The 17,278-nt window shown below is 47.4% G+C and overlaps 1 protein-coding gene across 1 annotated transcript in view; it reads left to right on the forward strand.

Annotated features, from left to right (window-relative positions):
* Window positions 1-15: 15 nt before the first annotated feature.
* The window catches only part of RAB11FIP1 (RAB11 family interacting protein 1), a gene marked incomplete at its 5' end in the record, with an annotated part of 30,004 nt that continues 12,741 nt past the window's right edge, over window positions 16-17,278 (forward strand). The window contains 3 exons of the mRNA XM_079726470.1: window positions 16-392; window positions 15,062-15,507; window positions 16,390-17,176. Coding sequence (XP_079582596.1) covers window positions 16-392; window positions 15,062-15,507; window positions 16,390-17,176 — 1,610 coding nt within the window. The remainder of the gene's footprint in view (window positions 393-15,061; window positions 15,508-16,389; window positions 17,177-17,278) is intronic.

Genomic DNA, 17,278 nt, shown 5'->3' on the forward strand with positions numbered 1-17,278 from the left:
CGCAGCGCAGCCACCATGTCTCTGGCGGCGTCGGCGGGCAGGGGCCCGGGGGCCGTGTGGTCCCCAACGCACGTGCAGGTGACGGTGCTCCAGGCTCGGGGCCTGCGGGCCAAGGGCCCCGGGGGCACGAGCGACGCATACGCAGTGATCCAGGTGGGCAAGGAGAAGTACGCCACCTCCGTGTCGGAGCGCAGCCTGGGCGCGCCCGTGTGGCGGGAGGAGGCCACCTTCGAGCTGCCGCCGCTGCTGTCGGCTGAGGCAGCGCCCGCCGCCGCCGCCACCCTGCAGCTCACCGTGCTGCACCGCGCGCTGCTCGGCCTCGACAAGTTCCTGGGCCGCGCCGAGGTGGACTTGCGGGAGCTGCACCGGGACCAGGGCCACAAGAAGACCCAGTGAGTGCGGGCCGGGGGCGAGGACGCGTGGTCTGGGCGCCGAGACCCTTTTGAGCGTGTCCCCACCAAGGGGACGAACGGAGCGAGGCCTTTCTAGAGGGATCCCCTCGGGCCGTACTAGTATTCTCACCTAGCTCCACCTTCTTGGGCTCTCCCAAGTGCGTGGTTTCGGGTACCTGGAGCGTTTTTGAATCTGCAGGGCGGCGCTCGGCGTCTGGAACTTAGTAATCACTTAATGAATTTTTGATGAATTGAAACCACCTGTGGGCTGACGAATGACTCTTATTTAGTTGAGCAGCGTGTATATTTGATGTACGCATTAGCCTCCGTGGAAAGCCTCCTGGGTATTTCATTGTACTGGACACTGAGCTGAGAATGGCTGGGCCAGGGCGCAGGGAGGACCCACTGGAGCAGTGAAAGCCACTGACACTAGGACCCTAGAGGCTCGCCCAGGAGCTGAGCTGGGGCGTTACAGTGCGGTGGGGACTGGGGAACGGGGAATGCGGGCTGCCTGTGGAGGGCTATCCCCCAACCAACCTCACAGCCGCCGAAGGGGTTGGTCAAGAGAATTTGCCCCGCCCTCCTCTCCGCCCCGCCCTCCTCTCCGCCCCTCCCTCAAGAATGCTAGAACAGTTTGGTCTTCACTTTCAGACCGAAAAATACTAACCGCGTTTGCCCCGGGCCCCAAAGGAGTAAGGATTTCCCATTGATGGCTGGAGCCAGGGCCTGCCCTTGGCCGAGCTGAACTGAAAAGTAAGCATTGTTTCTGTCTGGAGTTTGTCAAGTTCTCTGGTCCTACTGGGTAGGGGGGAGGGGATGGCTGCTCACCTGTAGCCACCGCCCCCACCCCCGCCCCCAAGACTTCTCTTTTAGGGCATCAGAGTCCCGCAGGGAAAGCAGGGCGAAACCCTGTGCACTCCAAAGTGTTACCGATTTATTTGTTCTCTTTCGCAGGTGTTTGGAAGGGAACATATGATTATGCTCATCTAGTGTACCGACAACTAGCCTCGCTTAGCTTAATTGGTTACTTCGCTGGACCTTAAATATGCAAGGCAGTCATGCTATCACCTAACTCCTGTGGTTTGCGAAGCACTCTGATTCATGTTGTGTGTTTTAGATATAAACGGTATTTCAGCTTTCCCTTGTGAAGGAGACAGGAAGAGCCGGAGGGTTTGAAGTTACCAGACTCCCCTTTCTGTAGGGTGCTTGCAAATGTAATACCTGCTTCCCTTATCTGGCCAAAGATGAACAGGCATTTCTGAACTCAAATCAGATAAAAAGAGAGAGCCTTGAGGTGAGGATGGGTGGGGTATCTTTGTGGCATCAACTTACAAGCCATAAGGTGAGCAGCAGCGTCTTTGCTGAGCTGGGGCTGAAGCAATGCTAATTTTCCATTTGATTAAGTGACATTTGGGGCCTTGGGCTGGCTTCCTTTCCAGCTTCAACTAGGCACCATTGGCCGTCCTTTGTCTTGTCCCATCCCAAGATGTGTGGATATTATTGTCTCTCTCTGCCATCTGTTTCTTCTGTGAACGTTTTATTCCCTTGAAAGATAGATAGCATCTCCCTGCCAGAGATGGGGATTCCAGATTCCTGGGTCTGGTGCCCACTCCCGCCCTGACTCATTGCTGGGCTTCAGGCTGCTCGGTCTCTAAACATCCAAGTTGCCCTATGTATAAATGGAGCTTGTGGCCAGACTTAATTGATGTTTATAAGATGTGTCCAGGTTGCTGGATTAATGGAGCCCCGTGTGTAGATTCAAAAGGTTCTGTTACTGCTTTGGGAGGAATGAAAACCTCCTCAAGTTCCCTATTTCAGGAAGGGTACAGTCTCCACATCTCCATTTTTCTCATCCTCTCTGATGTAATTCTAAACTTAGATGATTGCTCCTGTCTCTATCATATGAGCTTGTGACCACTTAGTCAGAGTATCAGCTTATAGGAAAATAGTACTTAGTTGATAGTTGTTTTTTTTTTTTTTTTAGTTGATAGATTTTTAATAACTGCAAAGGAAGCCTTCTTTGCTCTGCTAGCAGTAGGTGAAATTGCAGGCTTTCCACCTGTCACTTCCTGGGACTTTCCAAGGTGCTGGGGAAACCCAGTTAAACTAAGCCTGTCTGACGTCCTGGTACATCACTTGGGTGCCCAAGGTAGCTGTGATTTGGAGCATGAGATATACACTGAGAGGTGGGAATTCAACAGATAGAAACTGGTTGGGCTAGGAAGATCATTTGAACTAGCTATTAATGGTTTGACTCCACCTTAGACATTAAAACCAAAACCAAAACAAAAGCTCAAATCTTGGTCTGTAGTTTTGTGTGTGTGTTAATGTATGCATTTGTGTTCACCTCTACAGAGAACAGTTGCTCCTCTAGAGTATGATTTTTTCCCCCATGGGTCCAGAAGCTAAAACTCAAGGCATTAAGAGCTAACTGTGCTGATATTTTCATTTGTTCTCTTAATAAGCCCCCATGTATCATATTTGGAGTCAAGAGAATATGCTTTTTGTATGACTCAGATTTTGCAGACCTCAAATTTAGTGTGATGATATATATCTTTAAAGCACTAAACAGAGGCTGACATATAGATAGGATCCATTTAACAGGGAAGAGTGTTTGGCCCCTTTAGTTAAGAAAAAATGGAAATGAATTGATTTTGCACTTATGCAACTGTCTCTCATATCCGAGGACGATTGGTTCCAGGACCTCCCCCCCATACCAAAATCTGCGAATGCTGAAGTCCCTTATATAAAATGGCTTAATATTTGCATATAACCTCTGCACATCCTCCTGTATACTTTAAATAATCTCTACATTAGTTATAATACCTAATGCGATATAAATGCCATGTAAATAGTTGTAAATACAATGTAAATGCTATACAAATAGTTGCCAATGCATGAATCCAAGTTTTGCTTTTTGGAACTTTCTGGAATGTTCTTTTTTTTCCGAATATTTTTGGTCTGAGGTTGGTTGAATCCAACATGTGGAACCTGTGGATACAGAGGGCTGACTCATGCGTACTTATCTGGGATCTCAGCTGGGCCCCGGTTAAATGGGAATCAGTTAAGTCCCGTGATCATAAAACAGATGTGAATCTGGGAGGAGGCAGAATCAGGTGACCAGCATGTGGATTTCTCTGCTGTCCAGTCTCATGTAGTTTGGGGTCCTAGATTGAAAACAAAACAAAACAAAACAAAACATCTTTTTAGGATACTAAGAGCAATAAAAATAGGGGAAATAATCTTTTAAAGACAGATTAAAATAAATATTCAGGCTGGTGCCTGGAAGGCCATTGTGTAATTAAGTAGGATGAAACTTGACACTGTGACAGCCTTCCAGATATGAAGAGAGACTGATGGAGGGTCATTTTCTCATATTTCTTGAAGATTCAAGAGAAAATTTGGTTGCATGTGAAAAGATCTGGATACTGATAAAGGTTAGACATTTTGAAGAACTGTAAGTATAGTAAGAAAGAGTGACCAGCGTCAAAGGAAATTCAGGTGATTAAGGAGGGCTAGACGGTTGTTTTTCTGGGAGAGGTGGAGGCATAGAGGTGAAGGATGAGCACAGAGGTCTCGAATTCACAAATCTGAGCTGGCGGTGTTTGCGCTTATACCTCTGGGTTTCCTAAGCACATTTTGGCTTTTTGTAACAGACTAGAAAATTCGAGCAATGCTGTTACTGCTTACGTTTTTCTTTTCTTGGGATTTCCCCCTAAAGATGACATTGGGCATTACTGGGAACCCTCCCACCCAGTGTAGGAACCTGATAGCAGGAACCTGATAGCTCACGTCCAGGACGGGGATCTTCGGGTTCTGGGATAAATAACCCCAACCTGTTCACAGCAGGGGAACAGAGTGACTAAGAAGGGTGAGGGTGGCTCAAAGTCACAGTTCCATCGATGTGAAAGATGTTCCCTCCTGTTTTTCGTGATATGATTTGATGATTTCATTTACAAGACAGTTAGCATGGGGAAAGTTGTAACTGCCTTTTTTCCCCTTGTTTTTAACGTTCATCCATACTTTTAGTAATTATTTTTTGATGCCTACTATATGCGAGGCACTTGGTATACAGTGTAAACAGTGATGAACATAACACACACGATCCCTGCTTTCAGAAAGCTGAGAGCCTTGTTGGGGAGATAGCCGGTAAATAAATGAACACATAAATGAACAATCCTGTATTGGGATGAGTGCAGTGGAGGAAGAGAACAGGGTGTCATAAGAGAAAAGAGCAGGAGATTGTAGGTAGCCTCTCTGAGGCAGAGACCTGAAGGATAAAGAGGAATTTTCCCAGGGAAAGGTAGAGGAAGGGGGAGCAGCCTGTGCAAAGGCCCTGAGGCAGGAATGCCTGGGAAGCTGGAGAGGTTGCATCCATTGAGGCTGAAGAGGAAGGCAGGGCTTCGTTGAAGAGCAGTGGAAGCCACTGAGTGTTGAAAGCAGAGGGGTGATGTGATGCAGTTCGTGAAAGATCACTGTGGCTGTTGGGTGGAGACAAGATTTGGAGCAGGCCTAGCCTGGAATCAGGTGAAGTGGGAGGCTCTGGCAGGAATCTAGGCAACCAATTATGGTGCTTGGACTCGGGTGACAGGCATGGTCATGGACAGAGGTAGGTGGATTTCAGAAGTGTTCCGGAGGTTCAGTTGGCCTGACTGGTGATGGATTGGGTATGGGTGGGTGTGAGTGAGAGGAAGTGATAAGAATGAACAAACAGAATAAGGAGAACTTGCTGTTGAAAATGAACCAGGAAAGGGTGGCAGATTTCTTTCCCTGGCAGTCACCGCAACACAAGAGTGAGGTCACCATTACAAAGACAACACCAGCAGTGATACCTGTGCGCTGAGTGAATGAGCAGGAAACACCATTGAAACCAGGGTGTGTATATGTGTGTCTTCAAGTGTTTACAGTTTCAACACAGGCCAAGCCTTTGTTTTGTAATAACGTAACCCGATGTGACCTCACTGGTTGCCCCAACACGCTGGTAGAGTCACTGCTGCGAGGACTACAGGACTAAGAAAAGGAAAAATAATAAATAACACGAGGGAAAATAAACCTGTAAATGAAAACTAAGCCTCTGGAGGCAAGTCAGTCAACCATTTAAAGGTTTCTCACATCAGGGAAGGTGAGCGCACAAAAGAGCCTTGTTTTGCTTAACTTCCTTTTGGTTACAAAGACTTCTGTTGTATTTCCACAACTACCATCAGAGGAAGGTTTTTCTAAATAGTATCTCTGTCATTTTAATTGTAGTTATTAACTAAAAAATGTTATGGAAAAAAAAATGTTATGATTACATTAAGAACAATACATGTGCTTATTAAACTGTCATCAACTCCAACATGCACTTGCTGACATCACTCTTCCTCTCCCTGGATGATAATCTTAGGTATCCATTTGGCCGCTCCAAATTTTTTTTTTTTTTTTTTTTTTTTGAGGTACGCGGGCCTCTCACTGCCGTGGCCTCTCTCGTTGCGGAGCACAGGCTCTGGACGCGCAGGCTCAGCGGCCACGGCTCACGGGCCCAGCCGCTCCGTGGCATGTGGGATCTTCCCAGACCGGGGCACGAACCCGCGTGCCCTGCATCGGCAGGCGGACTCTCAACCACTGCGCCACCAGGGAAGCCCCTGGCCGCTCCAATTTTAATTGCCATACGTCCGAGAAAATTGTGCTTCTCACCCTGTACTTTTGGAGGGACGCTCGCTCTGGCCTAGCTCCAGAGGATTAAGATGCTCTTGCCCAAACGTGGGAGCAATAGAAGGGCATTTAAGACCTTCTCTTCGTCTCAGAGCCATGCCCTGGGTGGCCTTTGGTCCTGGGCCTGGTGCGGATCTCTAAGCCTCAGAGCCTTTGGGTTTTTTTTTGTTTGTTTTTTGTTTTTTTGGCTGCGCTGTGCGGGATCTTAGTTCCTTGACCAGGGATCGAACCCGCACCCCCCTGCATTGGAAGCACGCACTCTTAACCACAGGACCATCAGGGAAGTCCCCCTCAGGGGCCTTTGAATTCCAACAAAATTAACATCCAGACACTTGTATCGGCCTTTGAAGAAAGCCAACATCTACTGTGTGGAAAAAACTTGGTGAGCAGGTTGTGCTCCCCTTACGGGGTCCTGGGTCAGATCTCATGCCGCAACTGGCTCAGCAGGAGACCAGGCCAGTTCCCCTGCTTTCCCCTTGGCCAGGGGCCACTTCCATCTCGTTGTTTGCTGTGTGACCCAGCCTAGGTGCGCAGATGTCTCTGAGTGCGGTCCCTGTAGACACAGGGCAGGCGGTCGTTTGCCCGTGTGGACGTGGAGAAGTGTTTAATCTTACATTTAGCCCAGTGGATTAAAGACTAGGGGTGGCCTCGGTATGAGGTCAAAGCCCCGCTTCTCTCCGTTTCCCAGTGTGCGGTCTGGCTTGCTCGTCAGCACCCCTGCTCAACACTGGAGAAGCAGGTCACCTGCAGCTTGGGGCTTACGGTGCCCTTGGTAAAGGAGCCGCTTTTAGCCACTAATGAGACGAGAAATTCCTTTCCTGCTGGGACAGGTCTGGGGATGATCTGTTAGAGAAAAATCAAGGGCTTTCGTCTCCAGGGTGTCCCTGAGGGACACATTTAGGAATGTGCCCATGGGGAGAAAAAAGGCAGCTGTAATTAAGTGTCTTTTCCTGAATGCTGGCCTCTGGGTGGAGCAGAGAGAAGGCATTTATAGGAAATGCCAGAAAAACCCTCTCTAGAGGTGTGACCGCTGCACACTTCACTTTTAAAATTCTTGTTTATTAAAAAGGACATGGCTAACTGAGGGAGAACAACCAAGGCTTCCAGAAAGCCTGGTCTGAAAAGGCCTCTTGTGATCCTGAAGAACAGCTGTCCTGTGTGAGGGGCACCAGCGGCAGGCGGGCCCCGAGCTATTTCTTCAAGAGTGTCACCGCCTACAGCACCAGTCCTGTGGGGTTTCCTTTTACGCTAATGGAACTTTTCGTTTTTACTGATCATTTGTCATGAGAACAGGATTTGAAACGCTCTTGGTGTGGGGTTTTTTCCTCCTCCTTGGCACTTACCTGATTACCAGATAAATCAGATGCTCTGCTTCCCTGCCGGGAGCTCCCACAGAAAGGAGTGCGAGTCTGCCTGTGGGGTAGAGTGGACTGAACGTTCTTTGATGTCTGTCGTGCTGAAGTTGTTTTCTTTCGTCCTGGCCGAGAGGGGGTGGACCAAACCATCACATTTCCTTTCCCCATCCTTAACGTCTCTTTGCATGAGTGACAAAGGACCCCACGGAGACTGTTCTTTGGCAGATCACGTAGACTACATCAGTGGCATTTACTTTCGGGCAAGAGGCGAGATACCTGATCTGATGTCAGAATATTAACATTTGTGGCTTTTTGAGATATGGTCAAGTAAAAACTTGGTAACTAGATGATGGCAGGAGTGGTAGACTTACATGTTTATAAATGTGTTAATTTTTCTAATTCTTAGAGAATCTTAAAATACTGGTGCTTGGTTTTTCCTTTAGTCTTTACCTACAAGGAGTTTGGTATTGCTTTCAACTTAGAAAATATGTCTTGATCTGTATACTGCAGTCAGTTATGCCATCTTGGCATATGTCTGAAATAGTTTGGGGGCCTCTGTTTCTTGTCTCTCCCACCTACTTAGAAATCCTGCAGAGTTCTGAGGATCATTAAATCTCATGATAAGTTATAGAAATTATTCACCAATCGTGGTATTTTTAAAAATTGTATATACTTTTTAATTTTGGAAATTGTGTCATACAAACAATTTTTTAAAATTATTTATCTATTTATTTTTGGCTGTGTTGGGTCTTCGTTGCTGCACGCGGGCTTCTTCTCTAGTTGCGGTGAGCGGGGGCTACTCTTCGATGTGGAGCGTGGGCCTCTCATTGCAGTGGCTTCTCTTGTTTCGGAGCATGGGCTCTAGCCGTGCGGGCTCAGTAGTTGTGGCTCACAGGCGCTAGAGTGCAGGCTCAGTAGTTGTGGCGCACGGGCTTAGTTGCTCCGCGGCATGTGGAATCTTCCCGGACCAGGGCTCGAACCCGTGTCCCCTGCATTGGCAGGCGGATTCTTAACCACTGTGCCACCAGGGAAGTCCCACAAACTAATTTTATAATTGAGTCTTTTCCCACTCCCTTCAAATGCAAGTCATTGTTATTTGTGTTTGATGGCTTAAGATTGGATCCTTAGGAATAGTCAGTCAGAACTGTTGATATCTTAAGTTCCCGTTTGAGAACCATGTTTGAGAACAGTCAGTCAGAACTGTTGATGTCTTAAGTTCCCATTTGAGAACCATGGGTGAACGATGGTATAAATGCACTTCACAGAACATCATACAACCGTTAAAAATGGTGGGTATGGAGACTGTAAGACACTTATATTTAAAAACATGCTACAAATAGAATTGCACATGTACTCTGGTTACTACCAAGTCATAATCATAGCGAACACTTACTGAGTGTAAGTGCCAGGCACTGTTCTAAGCTCTTTACATATATTAAGCCATTTAATCTTCATTACACCCTTATGAGGTAGGTGCTTTGAACCCTGTTCTACAGACAAGTTAAGTAACTTGTCTGAAGCCTCTCAGCTAGTAATCGTTGAGCTATGCGGGAAAAAGACTTCAAGAAAATACATCAAAAGGGAATGTTTGAATTAGCATGAGAGAAAGTCAATTTTTAAAAAATATTTAAAAAAATTTTCTATAACTTTTTAAATTACTTTCTAAGGGAATTTCTGTAGAGCAAATAGTATAGGAAGATCAAAAGCGTTTTCAACCTGCTTTTTCTGTGATCTCTCCTTTGCCATGTCATTTACTGGCTTTTTAGGATTGGATGTGGTGACTACAGATAGCTTTTCAGTGCTGCCAGAACGGCTGTTTTAGGGATTAGGATAGAAAAGGAGCCATTTGCAACCCTCATGATTTACCACCAAGAAGTTGATGATGGGCAGAGGGGAAGGTCCACCTCGGGAGGCAAGGCTGCCTGGTCGGTGATTCTGTATTCACTGTTAGGTAGTTAGGACTAGCTACCTTGGTCAATGACAAAACCTGTTAAACTACTTAGCTTCTGTAGGGTACACACCACAAACCTTTTATAGGTCATAAACATCTCTGTCCCTGTTTGCTGTGCATGGCCTCTAGGCTACCAAGAGAAAAGTCTGGACATTTTACCCATGTGGAATCAGTCCTTTTCAGAACCCCTTTTAGATGTCCTCCTCTGCTACCCTCACGTGATTTTTATTACTTATTTTTATTCCCTGGGGAAGACGGTGAATAAACTGCTTTTTAAAATTTCTCCGTCTAAGAAAGATCAAGTGCACCCTCCATCTCAAACATTAGACTCAGGTGCTATTCTGTTCTTCCTGCTTCTTTCCTCCCTTGAGGCCATACTCCCCTGTGTCATGAAGTTTAGTTACCATGGGGAATGACTCATGCTATAACTCATGGTTGAGTTTTTGCGCAGGACGGGAAGTAGGCGGTCCACCATTGACCCTGGAGTCCACATCAGACCCATAGACAAGGACCCCTTGAAATTAATACTCACCCATTAAAATGAAGGGACTTGTGGAGCTGGTGGTCTTCCTTTGCCTTGCCTTTCCTGGAGCCTCCTGTGTCTCATGGGAGGGTGCAGTCTTAATTCATCTGGCCGAGTCCCTAAGTAGGTGGTTCTTATAGCCCCTTGGGATTTCAATTAGCTGAGAAGCTTCTTTGTGTGTGAGAGTCCTTGTCTGTGATGAAATTGTATAATTTAGCAGGAGTTTCTTTTCATGTCTAATTATTTTCTCACACTTCATAGTCAGAAAGAAAAGGCAGCAGTTGTTTCAGTGTAACAAACGCTTTGTGATGTTTGGTGAGCCAGCTGTCTACTGGTGGGTAAGCTTTTCAGCCAAGAATCTGGCCTCTTCGTTTTGTGTTTCCAGTGCCTGCCGTGCAAAAACATGAACCGAACCGAATCTTTGAAGCCATCGTTTCTCTGTGTCTTGAATCGTTGAAGCCATCATTTTTTCTGTCTGTGTCTACCCCTCTGGAATGTTTTAAAGGAAAAACATGCTTGCGTCATCTGCAGACAGGTTATTTTTGAGGCGTACCAGTCAGTTCTTTACAAGTGTAATCCCGCACGTCTGCAGGGATGCACTGTGAGACCTTTCATTTCCCAGGAGCAGGAACCACACTGCCCCCACTCTCCCACATTCCTATAGAAGGCCCCCCGGGACCAGCTTTCCTTGTATTGAGAAACCTACGTTCTGAGGCAAACCAGTCCTGAGAATTGGACATGGTTGGGTGGTTTTAGCTGTTCTCAAAATGAGTGTTTAAAAAGCCCAGGAGGACTTCCCTGGTGGCACAGTGGTTAAGAATCTGCCTGCTGATGCAGGGGACCCAGGTTTGATCCCTGGTCCGGGAAGATCTCACACGCCACGGAGCAATGAAGCCTGTGCGCTTCAATTACTGAGCCCACATGCCACAACTACTGAAACCTGCGCGCCTAGAGCCCGTGCTCCGCAACAAGAGAAGCCACCGCAATAAGAAGCCCGCGCTCCGCAACGAAGAGTAGCCCCCGCTCGCCGCAACTAGAGAAAGCCCAGGTGCAGCAACGAAGACCCAACACAGCCAGAAATAAATAAATAAAATAAATAAATGTATTAAAAAGAAATAAATAAAAAGCCCAGGAGATTTGACAATGCGGGTCCAGACACTAGTTCCCCAGTCCGGCGACTCGGGAAGCAGACCCTGTGTCCTGCATCCTGTATATTTCCCTTCCTGTACCCAGTTCATGCTTTTTTACTTTTATTCATTCTTTCCCTTGCTGCTCTTAATAAGGCATCTTTCTGAAAGTGTAGAAGACTTAAATGAATTTTTCTATATTTTTAGCTGTTGCCTTGTCTTGTGTTTGACCAAGAAAACCCCAACCTAGAAACTCTCAAACAGTAGGGCAGCCTGCTTGGATAATATGCATTTTTGCTTGTATGTTCATTCCCAAGATCCTCACTTGACTGAGAGGCATGGAGATTAAAGTTTTCATTCTGTACCATTTTGTATGATTTGATTGTTATCCTTTGCGTGTTATTACTTTAAAGTACAGTTTATATACATTTCTTGTCACTTTCTGTGTATTCTGAGATCCTTTTAATTTTGGAAGAACTAAGTTTTAATTATAAGTAAAAATGACTATTTGCTTATAGAAGGGATCCTTTTATTTTTCATTTTTTTGATAGGTTGCAGGATTTTTTAGAATATGGGCCTAAAAATAAACTTTCTACACTGGGATTATGGCTTTCTCTCTGTACTCTGCCCTTTGTACTGGGAAAACCCAGCCCTGATTTCTGAGATAATTCAAGATTTCTGGGCCTTCGTGAATGGTGGTGCTGGGACACAGCCACCCTGCCGTCACATGCTGTGTGGCCGTGCTGGGACCTAATTATATATGAACTACTTCCCTGAGGTGCTGGAATTAAGCGCACTGAAAATCAAACGGACAGAAACACTGATAAATTGAACTAATGCTTAAATGTTGGAACCCACAAATATGTCCTGCTTTGGAATTTCTTAGGGTGAGACATTTATGGATCGTTGCTTTCATGAACTATCAAATTATACTTGTGTCAAAGATCCCTTGCTTAGGGCTTCCCTGGTGGCGCAGTGGTTGAAAGTCCGCCTGCTGATGCACGGGACACGGGTTCATGCCCCAGTCCGGGAGGATCCCACATGCCGCGGAGCGGCTGGGCCCGTGAGCCATGGCCGCTGAGCCTGCGTGTCCGGAGCCTGTGCTCCGCAACGGGAGAGGTCACAACAGTGAGAGGCCCGGGTACCGCAAAAAAAAAAAAAAAAAAAAAAAAAAAAAAAAAAAAAAAAAAAAGATCCCTTGCTTAAGCTGTGTGAATTTAATGATCAGGATAATATTGCTAGAAGAATTCCTGTCTTCCTTTCCAGCTTTAATAAATCCAGCAGACTCACAGGGGTTACTTACCTGCCTACGATTCAGTCTGCTTTTCACGTCCTTAAATAGCCCTGTGGCTGTTCTTGGCTACCTGGTCTTTGGTTTTAGGTTTGCGTGTGAAAATAAGTGACAGGAACAGTTGAAGTGCCTGTTCATACATCCTAGTGGTGTTAGAAGTTTCCAAAACAAATCCCACTCTAGTGCCCGGGGACTGAACCTGGGCATCAGGTGATAATAGGCCCTCAGAGAGGATCCTAGAGTTGGTTACAGCTTCGCTCAAAATAAACAGACTTCAGCGCTGATACTTCGGGGAAGGCGGCCCCGTTCAGGGAGCTGGCAAATGGTATTCTTTGAAGGTCGGGAGCCTTTGCGTCCCCCGGGAGGGTGAATAGAGAGGTGGAAGAGCTGGGAGAAGGCCCTGGGTGGAGAGGTGAGGCTCTCTGCTTGTGACTGGTGTGGTCCTCTGAGCCTCCACACTCAGCTCTCAGTAACTTCCCCTTTTCAGGTGCCTACCCTTGGTATTTACAAAAGCTAACCACTCCTCATCACCAAGGCTGCCATTTAGCACATGACTGTCAGAAGAGAAAGATACAAATAATCCTCTCAACATCTAAATGACAGATATGCAAACTGTTCCCAGCCTGCCATGGAAAATGTGTTGGGAAGACACTCTGGCTGGCTGGCAGGGTGAGGCTGTCTGTAAAGACCCTGCGTCTTCCTCCTCCTCCAGCTGTGGACTGTAGTTTTAAAAATCATAGAAGATTTCTCCTAAAGGTCCAAAATCGTAGCTCATGTCATTTTCCCAGATCTTGGCTGTATTTTGTTAATCCAGTGTAAGTCCTTCTCGATGACGTTATATCTGAACTTTATGTGCAGCCCTATGATTTATGGTTGATGCCAGCTATGGGGGCTTTCCCCCTTCTCTGCTTTCATCTCAGGACATTTAAATTGGAAGCTTAAGCCTTCCTCAAAAAGAATTTAAATTTCAGCCCTCTTTTCTATGTGTTGTAAAAGACGGCTCAGCAAAGATGAGTTCAGAGGGAGTGGCAACCTGGAATCTTGGTGTAAGGGAAAGCTTTGGGGAAACTGTAGAGCTGGTTCAGAGTCCTGACTGTGCCTTTTAGCAGTTGCAAGGCCTTGTACCAGTTACCTAACTTGTGAGCCTCAATTTCCTTATCTGTAAAGTGGGTATGCTGTCCACTTCATGTCATTCTCGTGAGACCTAGAGGAGGACGTTTCTAAGTGTGTTTCTGCTTCCCTCTGCCCCTTTAAGTGTAGAATGAGCTAAGATAGTGGGGGGCACGATCTGCCCTGGGAGCAGGACAGGCTCAAGGTGAAAGAGGAAATTGTGTTTATTTGGGCAAAACCATCATTTCCTTAAAGGCCACAGCCCTCAGCTCTTAAATAGGTCACCGAAAAGAACATCAGAGTGTGGTTCTTCGGCATGTGAGGGTGACCCCGGAGGCAGCTGTGGGTCAGCCCTGTATTTGGAGTGTTTGTTCTGCGGAGCTTGCGCCACTCACCGGGCTCACATTCTTGCGGTTCACCCAATGGAAAATGCCGAAGGGAGGTTTCCTTTCTCTGAAGTTCGTCTTTCAATGGAGTTGGGCTGATATAATATCATTTGCCATATCGTGAAGTAGTTTGCAAATGACCAAGTGAAATTCTTGAATCATGCTTGAAATATTCCTTTTTCTGATTATTAAGCTGGGGATGAATGCCTCCTCTCGGTTTCTCGTTCTTTCTCATCGTGGTAAAATACATATAACAACGGTGACCATTTTAACCATTTTTAAGCGCACAGTTCTGTGGCATTAAGTGCTTTCACATTTTTATGCAGCCATCACCACCGCCCAACTCCAAAACTTTTATTTTCCCAGCTGACACTCCCAGGTCCCCCTGCAGCCCCCAGCCCCTGGCAACTACCATTCTCCTTTCTGTCTCTGAACTTGGCTCTTCTAGGGGCCTCACGTCAATGGAATCACACAATATTTGTCACTTTGTGACTGGCTTATTTCGCTCTTTTTTTTTTTTTTTCCTTTAACAAATCTCTTTTACTCTGTCTTATAGTTTCCATTACTCCCTGCCAGGGACTATTCTACAAACCCTTGCTTTTCTCTGAGATTCTCTTGCAAATTTGCACTCTACCTACGTAACTGTTTGTATATGATCTTTGCATTTTTACCCCGTTGAAGGAAACAAACAGTCACAGGAAGTGTTTTGACGGAATGTTTATTTTATTCTTAGAAATAGCTCTTTACCAAATCAAGATTTTAGGTGACCTTACACTAAGTACAGAATCAGATCCTATCTTTGCCTAGAGGGCGTCTTCTCAGAAATAAAACTTCCAGTTCTTCCCTCCCCCACTGCACCCCTCACTCCCCAAAGAAGAGAACACAGGGTTTGTATACGAGGCTGGTAATAGCAGAGAGGAGAGGCCAGGTAACGGGGACTGTGAACATCGTTTTAGGCGCTTCCATTCAAAGGTAACCTGTCAGGGCTTCCCTGGTGGCGCAGTGGTTGGGAGTCCGCCTGCCGATGCAGGGGACACGGGTTCGTGTCCCGGTCTGGGAAGATCCCACATGCCGCGGAGTGGCTGGGTCCGTGAGCCATGGCCGCTGAGCCTTGCGCGTCCGGAGCCTGTGCTCCGCAGCGGGAGAGGCCACAACAGTGAGAGGCCCGCGTACCACAAAAAAAAAAAAAATAAAAAAATAAAACAAAGGTAACCTGTCAGCCTTTCTCCTCGTAGGTGGTATACCTTGAAATCCAAACCGGGGAAGAAGAATAAAGAACGAGGAGAAATTGAGGTCGACATCCAGTTTATGAGAAACAACATGACCGCTAGCATGTTCGACCTTTCCATGAAAGACAAGTCTCGGAATCCATTTGGGAAACTAAAGGACAAGATCAAGGGGAAGAATAAGGACAGGGCGTCAGACACCGTGTCAGCCATCGTCCCCAGCGTGACGCCCTCGGCTGACAGCGACGACGAGTCTCCTTCGAAAGACAAGAAGAAGAAGTCAAAGCTCCGGACCTTGTTTTCCAGGTCCAATCTGCAGAGAACACCACTTTCCCAGTCCATGTCTGGCCTGCCGACTGCAAAGTCAGACAAAGTGCTGCTTCGTCCTGGAGACTTTCAGTCCCAGTGGGAGGATGAGGACAATGATGAGGACAAGTCCTCCTCTGCCTCGGACGGTGAGTTTCCTTCTCCTCCTTCTTACTTGGCCCTTCTCCCTCAGCTGAGTCTACTTTGCTTTGGGAGAGAAGAAACAAACAAATCTTAGGAGAAAGATTTTAATTCAGCTCCTCAGTTACTGCAGCGATGGTGATGCTGGTGGAGGGGATGGCGGGGGTAGTGGTGATGCTGCTTTTACTGGTGGTGCTGGCGCTGGAGCTGCGCATGGTGGTCACGGTAGTGGTGGTGATGATGAGAGGTAACCTTGGTTAGGAAGCCTTCTCTATTTCTAAGCCCTCTGGTTTCTAGGAATGTGCGAATTCCTTTTCCATAACGTCTGGCTCTGTAACTGACGTACATTAGTACAAGCTTTTGGGGCTAACAGAATGAATGCACGCAGAGCTTCTTTTTTTAATTAAGGATAAAACCGTGGAACCTTACAGTAATTCTGATATTTCATTAATTCGTTGGGTACTTATACTGAGCTCTCATGGAATACATTCCTAATGAAAGCCGAGGAATCCAGTTCCATTAACTCTGAATTAGCTGGGTATTTTGAAATTCAGTCTCAGTGACCAGATCCCTATTATTGGCCAGATTCTGCACCTCTACCAAGACCGCTGCCCTTTTCCTCGCTTCTGTGCACGGCTTCTCAACCTCAGCACCATTGACAGTTTGGGAGGATACTTGTTTGTTGTGGGAGCCTCCCTGTACTCTGTAGGATCTTGAGCAGCATCCTGGCCTCCACCTGCTAGATGCCGGTAGCACACCCCACCCAGCTGTGACAACCCAAAACGCACTCAGATGCGTGAGGACAAAAGCCACGCCCCCCCCCGCCCCCCTGCGTTGCGAACCATTCCCTTAGCTTCTCACTCCCTTGGTTCTTGGTTCTTCTCCCACAGTCTTGTCTCACAAGGGAACGGCAAGCGTGGATCCTAAGCAGCTGAACCAGATCCACTTCAACACCCCCAAGAAGGAAGGACTCTCCTTCCTGGGAGGCCTTCGGTCTAAGAATGACACCCTTTCCCGCTCGAATGTTTGTATCAACGGGAACCATGTCTATGTGGAACAGCCCGAAGCCAAGAGCGAGACCAAGGACAGCTCCCCGTCCTCCTCGCCGTCCCCCCAGGGCCTCAGGAAGAAGCATTTGTTCTCATCTACAGAAAACCTGGCCTCTCGACCTTCGAAGGAGCCTGGGGAAGGAGGTGCAGTGCCTTCCGAGTCTTCCACAAAGGACTCTCTCAAGTCCATGTCCCTGCCATCCTACCAGCCGCTGGTCAGCCGGGACCTTCGGGAGAACGCGGCTCTGGCGACCTTGGAGGCTGCAAAGGAAACCAAAGAGAGCAAGAAACAGGAGAACAAGAAGTCCTCTCTGCTCTCCCTGGTGACCGGGAAGAAGGACACGGCCAAGGGCAGTGAAGGCGAAAGCCCGCCGGCCGCCCCCGGGAAGGAGAGGGAAGGCACACCCGTGGCGGTCAAAGCCAGGGAGGACCAGCCAGGGCCTGTCGAAGACCCTGTGAAGAGATCGGACAAAGAGACTGAGGCCATTGTCTTCGGACGGGGCAGAGCCCCGGACCCCTTTGAAGACGTGCAGATCCCAGCACCAGAAGCTGACCCAGAGCCCAAGGCTGCACCAGCACCACCTGTTCCCTCACCCAGGGCTCCCCAGACCAGAGCCGTGAAACCCCGGTGAGTCTCGGCCCCTCCCCGGGGCCCAGCAGGCGTGGTTTGCCCTTGCCCGACATTTTCCCTGCAAGCGTTTTCTCTGCACGCATTTTTGCTTCTGGCGAA

Source organism: Hyperoodon ampullatus (genome assembly GCF_949752795.1).
Source record: "Hyperoodon ampullatus genome assembly, chromosome: 20".
NCBI classification, from domain to species: Eukaryota; Metazoa; Chordata; class Mammalia; order Artiodactyla; family Ziphiidae; genus Hyperoodon; species Hyperoodon ampullatus.